Source organism: Diceros bicornis, chromosome 31, assembly GCF_020826845.1.
Source record: "Diceros bicornis minor isolate mBicDic1 chromosome 31, mDicBic1.mat.cur, whole genome shotgun sequence".
In the NCBI taxonomy this organism is placed as follows: Eukaryota; Metazoa; Chordata; class Mammalia; order Perissodactyla; family Rhinocerotidae; genus Diceros; species Diceros bicornis.
In genome coordinates this window covers 14944481-14963273 of record NC_080770.1, presented here as the reverse complement: position 1 = coordinate 14963273, position 18793 = coordinate 14944481, and the positions used below count along the sequence as shown (strand labels likewise).

Below are 18793 nucleotides of genomic sequence, written 5' to 3'. Positions count from 1 at the left end.
TCTTAAATCCAAGGAAAGCAATGGAATACAAATAGATTCAAAATTTTTAACATAGTGAGGCTCAAAATATTAGCAGATTTTTACATTAACAAATTCATACCATTTATATACAAATAAGTTATTAATACTATTGTAATTTTTGGTGCTTTAAATTTAAAAGTTAAATGTTATATTTTTATTTAAGTCAATTAGATTATGCCTTTATCATCCTTTTCTTTTTCCTATATTGTGATATGTTTTCTCTATTAAAATTGTCATATAAACATTATTTTTAGATATCTTCATTAATATGGAAATTTGGTTAGGAAAATAAATACTCATGTAAAGGCATGTATTTTCATTAGAAACAAAAAGAATGAAAAATAAGTCTACATTCAAGAAACTTTAGATGTATTTTTATAAAAGTTAATTAAAAATATATAAAATATTGCTGTTTCATTTGTAAAAAGATAAAGTGAAATATAATTTTTAAAAACCAAATATATGTACGTTATATATATGTATATATATTTACATGAAATCCAATATTTATATTTAGAATGTGTTGTCAGACACCAAAACAATTGTTTTAACTTTTACTGTAACAATAGACCTATCTCATGTATGTCTTAACTAATTTCTCCTTCTGTAGGTGTGTGGGTTTCACGCATTTCTCATGAATGATGTATATGTGTGCATATGCTTATACGTACATGTGAAAGTACAGGCTCATGTAGGAGTGTAGATGAACATGTTTATTAGGAAAAGTTTTTAAAATAAGAATTCCATATTCATGAATTATTCCTCTTAACCTATTATTCCTAGGTGTTATATTTTTTAAGTTTGTAAGCTTAATCAATAACTGAGGAAAATACTATTAGAAATTAGAAATTTATAGGTTAGACAGGTAAATATTTTCCCTAGATACGTCTGATGTGGATGAAACTGCCTTATTGTAGATTCTATGTAATTAAAATATAAATCCTATAGAAGTCCTTGCCTTCCCCACAGCCTTTTGAAAGGCATTCTTGACCTCTTTATTCCTCAAGCTGTAGACCAGTGGATTCAGCATGGGTATGACAATAGTATAAAACACAGATGCCATTTTGTCTGTGTCCATGGAATGACTGGAGCTGGGTTGTAAGTACACAAAGATGCCTGTCCCATAGAAGATGGAGACGGCAGTGAGGTGGGAAGCACAGGTGGAAAAGGCCTTATGGCGCCCTTCTGATGAGTGCATCCTCAGGATGGTGATAAATATAAACAGGTAAGAGATCAAGATGACCAGGACAGAATAGAAATCATTGAAACCCACCACAAAACAAATAACCATCTCGCTGATATAGTTGTCTGAGCATGAGAGAGTCAGAAGAGGAGGAGCATCACAGAAAAAGTGATCAACCACATTGGACCTACAGAAGAAGAGCCTGAAAATGTTCCCTGTGTGGATGGAGGCATTCAGGAAACCACAGAAGTAGGAGCCTATGATCAGAGAAGCACACACAATTGTGGTCATAGTGGTGGTGTAATGCAGGGGTTTACACACTGCTGCATAGCGGTCATAGGCCATTGAGGCCAAGAGGAAATTTTCTACAGTGATAAAGGCTACAAAGAAGAAGAACTGGGTGACACAAGCATTGTAGGAAATGACTTTGTCTCCTGTGAGGAATCCTGCCATCACCTTGGGAGTGACAGCTGAGGAATAACCAAAGTCCACCAGAGACAGGTTACTGAGAAAAAAGTACATGGGAGTGTGGAGACGAGAATCCAGCAGGATCAACTTGATCATCCCCAGGTTCCCAATCACAGTGATGAGGTAGATGAGAAAGAAGATTATGAAGAGTGGGATCTGCAGTTCTGGGTCATCGGTTAACCCTGCAAAAATGAACTGAGTTACCTCTGTACTGTTCTCCATGGGGATCAATTGGGAATTATGTGGGTGCCCTGTAGCAATGAGAAAATAGAATCAAAATGATAAATGGAGGGAAGACTGCTAAAATCAATCCGCATGTCCACTCCATGCCTTATTTCAGTATGGCAATAACTTGGTTCCAGGAGTAAGTAAATGCAAATTTAAATTACTGATAGATCACAGAATATCCCAGATAAAAGGAACTGGAGATAATGCACTCCTATGTCCTAACTTCTTAGAAGATTAAAGTAAGGTAAAGAGAAGAAAGGAAAGGAAGTATGCAGGATCTTCAGATTAGTTGCTAACTGGAACAGCTCAGACTCCTAACTCAAAGATTAGAAAACAATCACAAATTATTCTTTATATTAAAATGGCTGGGCCAGCCCCATGGCTTAGCGGTTAAGTGAGCGCGCTCTGCTGTTGGCGGCCCGGGTTCGGATCCCGGGCGCGCACCGACGCATTGCGTCTCCGGCCATGCTGAGGCCGCGTCCCACATACAGCAACTAGAAGGACGTGCAGCTATGACGTACAACTATCTACTGGGGCTTTGGGGGAAAAAATAAATAAATAAATAAATAAAATTTAAAAAAATGGCTTATAAAATTAATGTGAAATTGAGTACATTTTACTTCAAATGACATTTTTTCTCTTTTCCATTGTGTCAAGAACAGTGTTATGTGATACTAAAACAGAGATCATTTCATTGAGTTTGAGATCCCTTTTGGCCACCCAAGTAGAATGGTTTCATAAATAATTGGAAATACAATCTGGAGTTTAGAGGAGAGGACTGACTGTCTCAGATTATATTAATTTGACTCATGTTGGCAATTTCTAATGGCTCAACATGCATATATCATATTAAATCCACAAGACTAAGTAACACCACCTAAGGAAGAGTTTAGACAAAAATCAGAGTACTCTAATGTTACTAGGTCCAAAAATGAAGAGATTCGGTGGTAAGGAGGATGTGGGAGAGAAAATTTCTATCACTTGAGATGGATACAAGGGAAGAACTGTCCCAAGACTCAGACAGATTTCAGTTAGACCAAGTAGGTAAAGGGGACTTTCAGAGGAAAGGTTAAGAGTATATTGAGTTATGTTGATGACTGACTATAAATTCCAGAGTGGAATGATTTCAGGAGTTGGGCAGGGGTAGAAGTCGGGGTCAGTAAAGGTGATATACAGAGATGTATGGACATTATTTTGTAGGAGTTGAAGGCTGATGTGACAATCCTGAGCTTTATGATGAGTGATATAGGGATAAATATAATAATGAGAGTAGTCCTCTGAGTCTCCATGTGAGGGTAGGGGTTGGAAAGGTGATTAGGCAGGTGAGGGTCATGACAGAAGAATGGAGATTCTGGGCCGAGGTCACTCCTGCTATTAGTGTAATGAGGGCCACTTATTCAGAGCAGGGTGAATAGGATAACTGCTCACTTGAATCAATAGTACACATACAGATTTCTCAAATTTGGGGGGAAAAAATTGTGCTAGGAATCATTTCAAAACTTTTTACCAACTTTCTTCTCCACATGCAAAATCTTAGGTTTTAATTTAAACATCTTTCTGGATGGAAAAGAAAGTTAAAACAGATTAAGAACTGCAGTCCTTCTTTGAGGCATATATTGATCTCATCATTCTCTGCTGCACAGATGGAAACTTCTTGGACTTTTTTTACTGAAACTTCTTATGGAATGGACCACCATATAGCTGGTACTTAGTGCAAAATAAAAAATGCAATCTTCCTGACAAAATGCCCTCTGCACCTAATACAAATCTCCTGTATTATTCAAAGAACACAATTTCCAAATCTTCCCTGAAGTCTTACCCAGCTCCTTCCTCTTCCGATACAATTATGCCATTATAATCAGTAGACTTTATCAGTTTGTTACTGTAAAATTTTTTAATTTTATCATAATTTATCATTTTTATAAGTGGAAGACATGATTAAAAATGACTTAAGCTGTAATAGATATGATTTTTTTGAGCACTTGCTATATTTCCATCACCAAGCTAGAGACTGTGCTACTTTATCTCAGTTAATTCTCACACTCAAGTGAGATATTATCCCCAATTCATAGGTATGGAAGCTGAAGATTTCTGACATTTAGTGATTTGCTTAGGGCTACAGAAATTAGCAGAGCTAGGATTTGAAGCGATGTTACTTTGAATCTAAGTCTTAGGTCTTTATCATGAAGATATATTCATTTCAGCTTTTTGCATTTAACCTGAACTGGGCACAACAAAGTAACTCTTTTAATTAACAAGTTGATTAACAGACTGAGTGATTAAATCTATCATTGGAAGTCAATGTGGATAATTAAAAAGCACAAACTTGGGAATCAAATATACTTACCAGTTTGTGTCACTTTGTGCAAATAACCTACTTTTTTGGATCTTTGTTGAATAACAAGAACTGGATCCGCAAATATTGACAACCAACTTCAACCCCACAAAAAATCCTCAACTAGTGAAGAAAGAATATGACTTTTTGGTAACACCAACCAATAAGCTACATAAAGTGCTGAATGCTGTCCATTCCTACATTCTCTCCATAAGCACTAAGTCTGTCCCTATGGTGCACCAGGTTGTGTGCTAATTTCCAGGCATACAGTGGTGAACAAGACATGTGCCAGGACCTCAGGATACTTAGTGCACTGAGACAAATATATAAACTAATGAATATTATATGCTATTCTTATTCTCCATTCTCAAGAAAGAGCATTGTTTTTTCATTTGCTCAGGACTGTGTGATGGTAGTTGACCTCATTTGCCCTCTAGTCCATTAGTCAGTCCATGTAATAGTTAATAAATGGGTTGTCCAACATCAGATAAGTCTTTAGTGGCAGAATTAGAAATTGAGATTAGACCTATTCATTTTCATCGGCTATGTCTTGCATAATTTTACATATCTCCATTTCAATGCATTTTATAACCGATTTCTAAGCTTGATTTTTCCCTCATTATTATTCTCCATTTTTCCTCCCTCTCTTTTTAAATATTATATTAGCTCCCTGACTACAATAAAATTTTATATTGATATCAAATTTGATCCTCGCAACCACTCTGGGATTAGTCAAAATAACTACTTTATTACCTTCCCTGAAAGAGAAAACTCAGATTGAAAGAGTTTAAACAACTTATTAAAAGTCGAACAAGCTTATACTTAGCAGAGACTCAAGTTGTTCTTGTAATTTTCCTCTATGTCACATGATAAATATACATGTTCTAATAGGAACTTCAGAGTGTTTAGACATATAACCTCTGGTTGTATGAAACAGATACAAAATATATTCAAAACATTCAAGTCCAAGCTCTGAATAAATCAAAGGAGAAAACACTTCTTTGATGTATTTTCCTGATTACTTTCATCCACACAAATTTATGGAGACAGTAGATTTGACCTAGGAGATTTGTAGGCTTACCTTACTCCCTCAACAATACAACATGCAAGTCCAGCACCTTCAAATGTGAGTGCGTCTCAAATCAGAAATTCAGTCTGTGAGAGAAAGTAAACACCCTACTGGGATGTTCTCCTTTAGTGTTTGACAAAAATGTTTAAAGTTCTCTGGAGGCAAGAAGAAACTGAGGGGAAAAAATGCTATTGGCCTTGCAATCAGTCTTCTTAGATAAATCACTTAGCCTCTTTAAGCCTTGATATGTTCATCTATAAAATGGAAATAATAAAAAGCAGCCCCCAGTAACATCCTCCCTGAAGACTGCTGTCATGATAAGAAAATCCATAAAATGTCTTATACTTGGTAAGGAGTGATCATCATGATCATGATCAACATCATTATTATTTTGGGTTGTTTTCCCTGGACTTTGTTGCATGTTCTTAGTAATATCCCAGTTTGGGGAACGGGCTTGTGCTACTAGACAACTATTAACAAGTCAGATGAATAAATGAATGGCCAAAATAACTCTCGTGTTTGGGCTGCTCCTTCTGATATGAGGCCAAATGGAGTCATGTGGGGACATGAAAGGTTAAATAATGGGATCCAAGAGGGAGTTACAAACACCCCATGAGGGTTACAAAACTCTTTATCTCACCTAACTGGGGAACAAGTAATTAAAGTGTCTATGGGGATCCAGCTCTGCTTGTTGAGGGAGATCATGGAGATATTTACATTATTGCAGTAATTCTCATTGATAATGCACAAATAGAACCACAGCTTGACCTAAGGGCTGCAATTTACATAAATATTTTATTTTACTTTTGCTTGGGTCAATATTGGCAGTTTGTGTCTTTTTAGAAATTTCATCGAAGTTACTTAATTTGTTGTCATATAATTGCTCGTTGGAGTCTTTTTTTTTTTTTACAACATAATGGTTTATAGTTTAGATCAAAAACAAATGTTGTCATTTAGTCACTTTGGATATTTTTTAACCGTTTATTCTATAAAGATAGTAGCAGTATACCCTCTTCCATTCACAACTTTAGTCATTGAGTGTTCCCTCTTTTTTCTAGGTTAAGGTTTGTAAGTTTTGTTGATCATTTCCAAGAAACAATTTTTGGTTTTATAATTCTCTCTATTGTTTTTCTGTTTTCTATTTCATTGATTTCTGCTCTAATCTTTATTTTCTTCCTTCTGTTTGCTCTAAGTTAATTTGTTCTTATTTTTTCCATTTTCTTAAGGTAGATGTCAGGTTATTGATTTGAGGTCGTTATTCATTTTTAACATAGGAGTTAACAACTGTAAATTTCCGTCTAAGGATTGCCTTAGCTGCAATCCACATGTTTTGGTATGTTGTGTCTTCATTTTCATTAATCTCAAAGGATTTTCTACTTTACCTTTGTGATTTCTTCTTTGACCCTTTGGTTATTTAAGAGCTTGTTGTTTAATGTTTACATATTTGTGAACTTTAGGAAATAGTTTTGCTTGTTTGTTTGTATGTTTCAGGACAGGTTTTTTTTTTTACTGAAAAATGACTTTCATCATGAAAGACAAGATCTGATTTATTTTTTATTGCAATGACATTGGTTTATAACATTTAATAAATTTCAGGTGTACATCATTATATTTTGATTTCTGTGTTGATTACATCATGTTCACCATCCAAAGACCAATTACAATCTATCACTACACACATGTGCCTAATCACCCCTTTCATCCTCCTCCCTCCTCTCTTCCCCTCTGGTAACCACCAATCCAATCTCTATCTCTGTCTGACTGTTTGTTGTTGTTTTTATATTCTACTTATGAGTGAGATCAAATGGTATTTGGCTTTCTCCCTCTGACTTATTTTGCTTATCATAATATCCTCAAGGTGCATCCATATTGTCACAAATGGCTGGATTTCATGGTTTGTTATGGCTAAGCAGTATTGCGTTGTGTATATGTACTACATCTTCTTTATCCATTCATCCCTTGATGGATGCCTAGGTTGCTTCCAAGTCTTGGCTATTGTGAATAATCCTGCAATGAACACAGGGGTGAATGTATCTTTATGCACCTGTGTTTTCATGTTCTAGGATAAATACCCAGCAGTGGAATAGCTGGATCGTATGGTAGTTCTATTCTTAATTTTTGAGGAATCTCCATACTGTTTTCCATAGTGGCTGCACCAGTTTGCACTCCCACCAGCAGTGTATGAGCGTCCCCTTCTCTCCACATCCTCTCCAACACTTGTTTCCTGTCTTGTTAATTATAGCCGTTCTAATGGGCATGAAGTGATATCTCATTGTAGTCTTGATTTGCATTTCCCGGATAGTTAATGATGTTGAACATCTTTTCACGTGGCCTGTTGGCCATCTGTATATCTTCTTTGGAGAAATGTTTGTTCATGTCTTTTGCCCATTTTTTAATTAGGTTGTTAGTTTTTGTTGTTGTTGAGATATATGAGTTCTTTACATATTTTGGAGATTAATCCCTTATGAGATATATGGTTTGCAAATATCTTCTCCCAATTGTTAGGTTGTCTTTTCATTTTGTTGATGGTTTCCTTTACTGTGCAGAGGCTTTTCAGTTTGATGTAGTCCCATTTGTTTATTTTTTCTATTGTTTCCCTTGCCCAGTCAGACATGGTGTTTGAAAATATGTTGCTAAGACTGATGTCGAAGAGCGTACTGCCTATGTTTTCTTCTAGAAGTTTCATAGTTTCAGGTCTTACATTTAAGTCTTTGATCCATTTTGAGTTAATTTTTGTGTATGGTGTAAGATAATGGTCTACTTTCATTTCTTTGCATGTGGCTCTCCAGTTTTGCCAACACTATGTGTTGAAGAGATTTTCCTTTCTCCATTGTTTGTTCTTGGCTTCCTTGTAGAAAACCAGATGTCCATAGATAGATGTGTGGGTTCATTTCTTGGCTCTCAATTCTGTTCCAGTGATCTGTGTGTCTGTTTTTGTGCCAGTACCATGCTGCTTTGGTTACTATAGCTTTGTAGTATATTTTGAAATCAGGGAGTGTGATACCTCCAGCTTTGTTCTTTTTTCTCAGGATTCCTTTGGCTATTCGGGGCCTTTTGTTGTATCATATAAATTTTAGGATTCTTTGTTCTATTTCTCTGAAAATTGTTGTTGGAACTTTGATAGGGATTGCATTGAATCTGTAGATTGCGTTAGGAAGTATGGACATCTTAACTCTGTTAATTCTTCCAATCCAAGAGCACAGACTATCTTTCCATTTCTTTGTGTCTGCTTCAATATCCTTCAACAATGTATTATAGTTTTCAGTGTACAGATCTTTCACCTCTTTGGTTAAGTTTATTCCTAGGTGTTTTATTCTTTTTGTTGCAATTGTAAATGGGATTGTATTCTTAATTTCTCTTTCTGCTACTTTGTTGTTAGTGTACAGAAACACAACTGATTTTTCTATGTTGATTTTGTGTCCTGCAACTTTACCATATTCACTTATTATTTCTAAAAGATTTTTGGTGGATTCTTTGGGGTTTTCTATATATAAAATCATGTCATCTGAAAATCATGACTGTTTCACTTCTTCTTTTCCAATTTGGATCCCTTTTATTTCTTTTTCTTGCCTTATTGGTCTGGCTAGGACTTCCAATACTATGTGATAATAAGAGGGGTGAAAGTGGGCAACCTTGTCTGGTTTCTGTTCTTATAGAGATAGCTTTCAGATTTTCACTGTTGAGAATGATATTAGCTGTGGGTTTGTCATATATGGCCATTAATGGGTATAGAAGGAAAGTTGAGGTGCTTTCCTTCTATACCCATGGTATTCAGAGTTTTTATCATAAGTGGATGCTGTATCTTGTCAAATGCTTTCTCTGTATCTATTGAGATGACCATGTGATTTTTATTCTTCATTTTTTTAATGTGGTATATCATGTTAATTGATTTACAGATGTTGAACCATCCCTGTATCCTTGGAAAAAAAATCCCACTTGATCATGGTGTATGATCTTTCAATGTATTGTTGTATTCAATTTGCTAGTAATTGCTGGGGATTTAGGATCGATGTTCATCAGTGATATTGGTCTGTTATTTTCTTTTTTTTGTGTTGTCCTTGCCTGGTTTTGGTATCATGGTAAGGTTGGCCTCATAAGAACGTGTTAGGAAGCTTCACCTCCTCTTCAATTTTTGGAAGAATTAGAGAAGGATAGGTATTAAGTCTTCTTTGAATGTTTTGTTGAATTCACCAGGGAAGCCATCTGGTCCTGGACCTCAATTTTTTGGGAGATTTTTGATTATTGTTTCAATCTCCTTACTGGTGATTGGTCTATTCAAATTCTCTGTTTCTTCTTGATTCAGTTTTGGAAAGTTGTATGATTCTAAGAATTTGTTCATTTCTTCTAGATAATCCAATTTGTTGACATATAGCTTTTCATAGTATTATCTTATAATCTTTTGTATTTCTGAGGTGTCCATTGTAATTTCTCCTCTTTCATTTCTGATTTTATTTATTTGAGCCTTCTCTCTCTTTTCCTTGGTGAGTCTAGTTAAAGGTTTGTCAATTTTCTTTATCTTTTCAAAGAACCAGCTCTTAGTTTCATTGATTCTTTTCTATTTTTCTAGTTTGTATTTCATTTATTTCTGGTCTGATCATTATTATCTCCTTCCTTCTACTGATTTGGGGCTTTGTTCTTTTGTTTCCATTTCCTTTAGGTGCACTGTTAGATTGTTTATTTGAGATTTTTCTTGTTTGTTGAGGTAGACCTGTATTGCTATAAAGTTCCCTCTTAGAACCACTTACGCTGTATCCCATAAATTTTGGCATGTCACATTTTCATTTTCACTTGTCTCCAGGTATTTTTTGATTTCTCCTTTGATTTCTTTATTGATACAATCATTGTTCAGTAGCATTTTGTTTAATCTCCACATACTTGTGGCTTTTCTGATTTTCTTCCTGTAGTTGATTTCTAGTTTCATGTCATGGTGGTCTGAAATTGTGTTTGGTATTATTTCAATCTTCTTAAATTTATTGAGACTTGTTTTGTGGCCTAATATGTTATCAATCCTAGAGAATGTTCCACGTGCATTTGAAAAGAATGTGTATGTTGCGGTTTTTGTATCTGGTCTAATGTGTCATTTAAGGCCAATATTTCCTTATTGCTCTTCTGTTTGGATGATCTATCCATTGGTGTAAGTAGAGTGATGAAGTCTCCTACTATTATTGTGCTACTGTCTATTTCTCCTCTTATGTCTGTTAATAATTGTTATGTCTGTTAATAATATATTTAGGTGCTCCTATGTTGAGTGAATAGATATTTACAAGTGTTATCTCCTCTTGTTGGATTGTTCCCTTTATCATTATGAGTGCCCTTCTTTGTCACTTGTTACAGTTTTTGTTTTAAAGTCTATTTTGTCTGATATAAGTATTACCAGCCCAGCTTATTTTATTGCCATTTGCATGAAATATCTTTTTCCATACCTCTACTTTCTGTTTGTGAGTGTCTTTAGTTCTAAGTGTGTCTCTCGTATGCAATATATATATATGCATCTTGTTTTTGTATCCAATCAGCTACCTTATGCCTTTTGTTGTTGGAGCATTTAGTCCATTGACATGTAAAGTGGTTATTGATAAGTGTGTACTTATTGCCATTTTTTTGAGTGTTTTTTTTCTGAGTATTTTAGTAGTTCTTCTCTGTTCCTTTCTTCTCTTGCTCTCTTCCTTTGTGGTTTGATGGCTTTCTTTAGTATTATCTTTGGGCTCCTTTCTCTTAGTTTTTAGTGTATTTATCATAGGTTTCAGGTTTGTGATTATCATGAGGTACATATATAATAACGTACTTATGTAACAATCTATCTGGGAAATTCTTTATCTATCCTTCCATTCTAAATGATAACCTTGCCAGGTAGAGTATTCTTGACTGTAAGTTTTTTCCTTTCAGCACTTTAAATATATCGTGCCACTCTCTTCCAGCCTATGAGGTTTCTGCTGAGAAGTCAGTTGATAGCTTTATGGGATTCCCTTTGTATGTAATCTGTTGCCTTTCTCTTGTGGCATTTAGGATTTTCTCTTTATCTTTAAATATTGACATTTTAATTATAACGTGTCTTGGTGTGGGCCTCATTGGGTTTATCTTGTTTCGTGCTCTCTGTGCTTCCTGTACCTGGATGTCTGTTTCCTTCCTTAGAGTAGGAAAGTATTATTTCTTAAAATAGAATCTCTGCCCCTTTGTCTCTCTTTTTTCCTTCTGGGACACCTATAACAGGGATGTTAATGCACTTGATGTTGTCCAAGAGATCCCTTAGACTGTTCTTGTTCTTTTTATTTTTTTTTTCTTTTATCTGTTCAACTTGGTTGATTGCCTCTAGTCTTTTGTCCAGTTTCTTGATCCTTTCCTCTGTATCATCGACTCTACTATTGAGTCCCTCTACTGAATTTTTCATTTCCAGTATTGCATTCTTCATTTCTGATTGGTTCTTTTCTATATTTTCTAATTCTTTGTTGTTCTCACTGAGTTCATGCATTCTTCTCCCCAGATCAGTGAGCATCCTTATGACTTTTTGTTTGAACTCTTTGTCAGGTAGATTATTTCTGCTTCATTTTGTTCTTTTTCTGGGGTTTTCTCCTGTTCCCTTACTTGGAATGTATCCCTTTGCCTGTTCATTTTGCCTCTTTCTCTGTGCTTATATCTATGTATTAGGTAGGTCAGCTATGTCCCCTGAACTTGGAGATGTGGCCTCATGTAGAGATGCGTTATGAGGCCCAGCAGTGTGCTTCCCTATCATCACCAGTTCCAAATGTTCCAGGAGTGACCCTGCATGGGTTACAGGTGTCCTTCTGTTGTGGCAGGGTTGCTCTTGCTGCAGGTACCCATGCAGGCTAGGCTGCCCACCAGACAGCTGGTTATAATGCTCAGCAGTGTGTGGCTGCTATAGACCCTTCACCAACTTTATTGGGCATGAGGAGCCCCAGCATTGTTGGCTGTAAGGCATAATAGCACATTGCTGTTGCAGTTTTCATGTTAAGTGAGTAGGCCTCAGCATAGCTGGTTGCTAGGCTCAAGCGCTTACTATTGCTGTAGGCCTCTGGCCTACAATGCTGTTGTCAGCTCTTTCAGGATTGCAGCTGAGTGGGGCCGGCCCCAGGCAGGGGAACACCCAGTTGTTTCATGCTTTGGAAGGTGGGGCTGATCCCCTATGTGGCTGTTTGAGAAGCACAAGTCTTCTGCAGCTGACAATCCCCACCACCCACAGGGCCACACACACACCATCAACAGAGTCCTGCCTTGTGTGTGTGCCCCAACTCCCTGAAGAGGATCCAGTCACCCCACTGCAGAGGCCCCACATTCTCCACAAATGCCCCACCACTCCACCTAGTCCTTGTGTATGCCCTGCTCTGCAAAAGCAGACCCACTCACCTGGCTGCAGAGGATCATGCATGCAGCTTATGCAGGCCCACTAGTTTCCTGAAGGCTTGCTGTTAGGTGGGTTCAGGCCCTAGTGTGGGCTGCTTGACCTGGCTTAGCTGAATTAAATTGGTGTTCTAGTGGGTGGGGCAGACCCTGGGCTAACAGGCCAGGGGAAGAACTTCAATGGCATCTGCCAGCATCTGTGTCAGTATGCCTGTACTAGGTCATAATAATTGCTGCCACCAACATCTCAGTCCCTGGAGAGGTCTCGCCTCTCACCAAGATGCACCCAGAGCCTATGAGGTGAGTCTCTTTACCAAAGGACTGTGCACCTTTCTTTCCAGTGATTTTAGGTTGCTTTCTGAAATGAATGGATTTGTGCATGGGCCCTTTAAGAGCAGGCTTTTTTGTTTTCTTATGTCCAATAGCATTTCTGGGGGTATTTTCCATTGTTGCAAGTAGCTAGCAAAGCCGGATATTATGACACTTATCTTGGTTATGCTGAGTCCAAAAACTGCTTATAGCACTAATGCTCCCCTGCTCAGATCCCCCACTCCTCCAGGGAAGGCTGCATACCTTACGATTGCTCCCAAGAGTTGCAGCTTGTGAACGTGGCTTTTTTTCTCTCCAGAAAGAATTTCTGCCTCTTCCACTTCAGTCAGCACTGTCCCTTATCATGGGGGTACTTTTTATCCAGTTTTCAGTTCTCTCTCAGGGTTACTTGTTCCAAGAATGGTTGTAAATTTGTTGTGTCCATGGAATGAGGTGAGTTCAGAGTCCACCTACAATACCAACTTTACCCCAATCCTAGGGAATAGTTTTTAAAATTAAGAATAGACAGTGGTTACCAGAGGGGAAGCAGGGAGGGAAGAGGGTGAAAGGGATGATTAGGCACATGTGTGTGGTGATGGATTGTAATTAGTATTTGAGTGGTGAACATGATGTAATCTACACAGAAATGGAAATATAATGATGTACACCTGAAATTTATACAATATTGTAAACCAATGTTACCATAATAAATAATTAAATTAAATTAAATTAAGAATATTAGTTACTTCATGGGAAGAAACATGACAGTATCAGGGACAGTTTTGGCATTAATGTACTATTTTGGTTCTATTTCTGGAAATTCATCATATATATGTATATACATGTATTTTTACATATATACAGACATATGAATCTACTTATAAGTTTATATATAGAAAGCTTTTTTGTATATATACGAATATATACATATATAAACATAGCGAGATAACATACGTATACTTACAAGTCAATATACATTTTTATACAAAACCTTATGTGCAAATATATAAAGTTCATGGAACATATATGTTGTGTGAATATTTTATGTATATATAATGTAACTTTTTAATAGACTTTATTGTTTAGAGAAATTTTAAGTTCATAGCAATATTGAGAAGAAGGTACAGAGATTTCCCATATACCTCCTTCCTCTGCAAATGCATAGCCTCCCCCAATAACAACGTCACTCACCAGAATGGTATATATATATATATTTACAAAGGATGAACCTACATTGCCATATCATAATCACTCAGAGTCCATAGTTTACATTAGGTTTCACTCTCGGTGTTGCACATTCTATGGGTTTGGACAAATGTATAATGATTTGTAGTATCACTATTATAGTATCGTACAGAGTATTTTCACCGCCCTAAAAATCCTCTACCTCCATCTACTCATCTTTCCCTTCCCCCTAACTCCTGGAAAACACTGATCTTTTTTACTGTCTCCATAGTTTTGCCTTTTCCAGAATGTCATATTGCACAATCATACCATATGCAGCCTTTTCAGATTGGCTTCTTTCACTTAATATGCATTTAAGTTTCCTTTATGTCTTTTCATGTCTTGATAGCTCATTTCTTTTTAATGCTAAATAATATTCTGTTGTTTGGAGTACACAGTTTATTAATCCATTCACCTACTGAAGGAGATATTGATTGCTTCCAAGTTTTGGCAACAAAGAATAAAGCTGCTATAAAAATCCTTGTGCTGATTTTGTGTGGACACAAGTTTTTATTCCCATAACTAAACACCAAGTAGGGCAATTACTGGATTGTATGAGAAGAGTATGTTTAGTTTTGTAAGAAACTACCAAACAGCCTTACAAAAAGGCTGTACTATTTTGCATTCCCATTAGCAATGAATGAGAGTTCCTTTTGCTCTAGATCCTTAACAGCACTTGGTGTTTTCAGTATTCTGGATTTTGACCATTCTACTAGGTATGTAGTGGTATTTCATTGTTGTTTTAATTTGTATTTCCCTGATGACATAGAATGTGGAGAATAACTTAATTTTAAATATCAACTTTTCTGTAATTTTTAAAGGACTATATCTAAGAAAAAGAGGGCTCTTCAGACCTGGTTTCATGGGCATACAGATTGTGCAGTCACACAGGTCCTGTGCTGAGAAGGTCTTACACTAGGTTTAATACTCTGCTCTTGCCAATTTGAAATTATTATAAATTTTTAACAAGGGGATCCACATTTTTATTTTTACCCTAGGCTCTGCAAATTATGTAGCCAGCCCTGATTCTTTACATTTAAGTCACTCTGGGTAGGTTTTAGCATTTTACAAGGATAACTTGGAGAAAGTGGAGATCCAATTTCCTTCTCCACAAAAGGAAAAACCTTTTCTATCAAGAGAGACAATTTGTTGTTTGATCTTTCACTTAGTTCTGAAGGATATGTCCCATACATTTAAATAACTCTACCATGCCATAACAAGACGTGATGGCACTTCATATCAAACCACAGGAGTCCCAAATGCTAGATTCCAGACACCCCACGGAAAAAAGTATACTTCACTCTTCCCACATGGGTCCAAGATCTAGAAATATATATATTTTTATGTGTGCTCTAAATTTGTTCCAACTTGTTTAGCTGGGAAGGAAATATTCAAAGAAAGACCAATATGCAGAGTATTGATAATTCAAAGAAATCCTTTTTAGACTCCATAAAATACTGTTTTCCTGTTTTAAAGACTTCTTCACAATTGTTGTCATACTTCTGAATGATTCTTAGTGTTCTAACATACCAAAATTAAAAAGCTAGGCTGAACAGACACATGAAAAGATGTTCAAAATCATTAACTATCAGGGAAATGCAAATCAAAACTACAATAAGATATCACCTCATCCCCATAAGAATGGCTATAATTAACAAGACAGGAAACAACATGTGTTGGAGAGGATGTGGAGAGAAGGGAACTCTCATACACTGCCGGTGGGAGTGCAAACTGGTGCAGCCACTATGGAAAACAGTATGGAAATTCCTCAAAAAATCAAGGATAGAACTACCATACGATCCAGCTATTCCACTGCCGGGTATTTATCCAAAGAACTTGAAAACACCAATGTGTAAAGATACATGCACCTCTGTGTTCATTGCAATGTTATTCACAATAGCTAAGACTTGGAAGCAACCTAAGTGCCCATCAAGGGATGAATGGATAAAGAAGATGTGGTATATATACACAATGGAATACTACTCAGCCATAAGAAACGATGAAATCCAGCCATTTGTGACAACATGGATGGACATTGAGGGTATTACGCAAAGTGAAATAAGTCAGAGGGATAAGTTCAAATACCGTATGGTTTCCTTCATTAAGTAGTAGATAATAACAACAATACACAAACACATAGAGGCAGAGATTGAATTGGTGGTTACCAGAGGGGAAGGGGGATGGGAGGAGGGCGAAAGGGATAATTCGGCACATGTGGGTGGTGATGGGTTGTAATTACTATTTCGGTGGTGAACATGATGTAATCTATGCAGAAATAGAAGTATAATGATGTACACCTGAAATTTATACGATGTTATAAACCAATGTTACTGCAATAAACAAAAAATTAAAAAAAAAAAAAAAGCTAGGCTGGATTCTTCTTAGAGACCAGCAAGGACAATCAGGTCAACATTTAATTTGAGCCTGAATGGTGACGTGTAAGTTGGCGGTCTGACTGTATACATGAAGGAAGGAGCACAAAATGTGTCCTGGTCTGAGTATCTGAAGACAGAGTCAAGCCTTACTTTAAAATTAAATGTTGTTATTTTTATTTCAGTGAATTAAAATATGCTTTTTTATTGTTTCCCTTTTCTTATTCTCTGGTCTACTTCCTTTATTAAAATTGACACATGAAGATGTTACTTCTGGGTAATGAGTCAATAAAGACAGAAACTGAGCTAAATACAGATGCCTATATAATGACATTTATTATCATTGAAAAAAGAACAAAATACCCAAAAACTTTCAGTAAAAAACCTATACTCAGTATGTTTGGCACCAATTTTGTATTAAAATAAAATATTTTCATACAGTTTTTAAAAATAAAATGAAAAATAACATAAATAAGAACTATTTCTATTTAAAAAAAAAGTGTAGGTTCCTATTTAAGAATGTATTATCATAGACCAAAATCATTTTTTTATCATATAAAAATAAACTAATCACATTTATCTGTTGAACTCATTTTTCTGTCCATTCATAAGTGTGTGAGTTACATGGGCTTTGCATGAATGAGGTTTGCGTGGCTGGGTACTTAGTATACATGTGACTATAAGTGTGCATATGGGAGTGTGGATGATTATGTAAACAAATGAAATAATGAAATGTAATTAAGAAGAAATTTTAAAATAAGAATTCTAGGTTCATGGTGTATTCTTCCTAAGCTATTATTCCTGAGATCTCATATTTATCAAGATATTTGCTTTGTAGACTTAATAAAGAACTGGGGTAAAGCACTTCAGGAATTTACAATATTGTTGGTCTAGCAAGTTAATATTTTCCCTATATAGATCTAAGATGTATGAATGTCTTATTGTTGATTCTATATAATTAAAATATGAATCCTATAGAAGACTTTGCCTTCCCCACAGTCTTTTGAAAAGGAGTCTTGACCTCTTTGTTCCTCAGGCTGTAGACCAGTGGATTCAGCAGGGGAATGACTATGGCATAGAACACAGATGCGATTTTGTCCGTGTCCATGGAATGGTTGGAGCTGGGCTGTAAGTATATGAAGATGACTGTCCCATAAAAGATGGAGATTGCAGTGAGGTGGGAAGCACAGGTGGAAAAGGCCTTATGGCACCCTTTAGATGAGCGCACCCTCAGGATGGTGATAAACATAAACAGGTAGGAGATCAAGACGACCAAGTTAGAAAAGAGGATATTGATGCCCACCAAAACAAATAAAACCATCTCATTGATGTAGTTATCTGAGCATGAGAGAGTCAGGAGAGGAGGGGTGTCACAGAAAAAGTGATCAACCACTTTGGACTTACAGAAAGAGACACTGAATATGTCCCCAGTGTGGATGGAGGACTCTCAGAAACCAAGGACACAGGGACCTATGACCAGATATGCACACCCCTTAGTTGTCATGTTAGTGGTGTAATGTAGTGCTTTACACACTGCTGCATGGCGATCACAGGCCAGTGATGCCAAGGGAAAAGTTTCTACAATGAGAAAGACCGCAAAAAAGAACATCTGAGAAGCACATGTATTGTAGGAAATGACCTTGTTTCCCGTAAGAAATCCAGCTATCACTTTGGGAGGGATAGCTGTGGAGTAATCAAAGTCTGTCAGAGAGAGATTACTGAGGAAGAGGTACATGGGAGTGTGGAGACGAGAGTCCAATAGGATCAACACGATCATCCACAAGTTTCCAACCAGAGTGATGAGGTAGATGAGATTGAACATTATAAAGAGTGACATCTGCAGTTCTGGGTCATCAGTTATCCCCATAAGAATGAATTCAGTCCCCTCTGTACTGTTCTCCATCAGGGTCATTTGAGGATTATGTGAATTTCCTATAGCAATGAGAAAAGAGAATCTGGATAGTAACTGTGCTTAGAGCCATCATTATGTCCAATGTATAACTTATGTCAGTTTTCTCTGAATTTAACATGGGCATAACAACAAAATATAATTTTTAAATATTAGTAGAAACTTAAAGTGTTCTAGCTAAAAGGATTTTGGAGATAATATAACCCAAACTTCTATCTTCATAAATGATTGAACTAAAGTGGAGGGGAGGAAAGTGACATGCAAAATCACAGGGTTAGTAATGACTGGGATATGTTGGCCTCCCAATTCAGATTTTCAAAAA

The 18793-nt window shown here is 36.4% G+C and overlaps 1 protein-coding gene and 1 pseudogene across 1 annotated transcript; both read right to left on the bottom strand.

Moving 5' to 3' along the window:
* Positions 1 to 949: 949 nt before the first annotated feature.
* Positions 950 to 1897, bottom strand: LOC131395557 (olfactory receptor 5B12-like). The gene has a single exon (XM_058527416.1). The coding sequence runs from the start codon at positions 1892 to 1894 to the stop codon at positions 950 to 952; it is 945 nt and encodes a 314-aa protein (XP_058383399.1). The 5' UTR covers positions 1895 to 1897.
* Positions 1898 to 17520: 15623 nt separating this feature from the next.
* LOC131395556 (olfactory receptor 5B12-like) lies at positions 17521 to 18474 on the bottom strand (annotated as a pseudogene).
* Between the last annotated feature and the right edge of the window lie 319 nt (positions 18475 to 18793).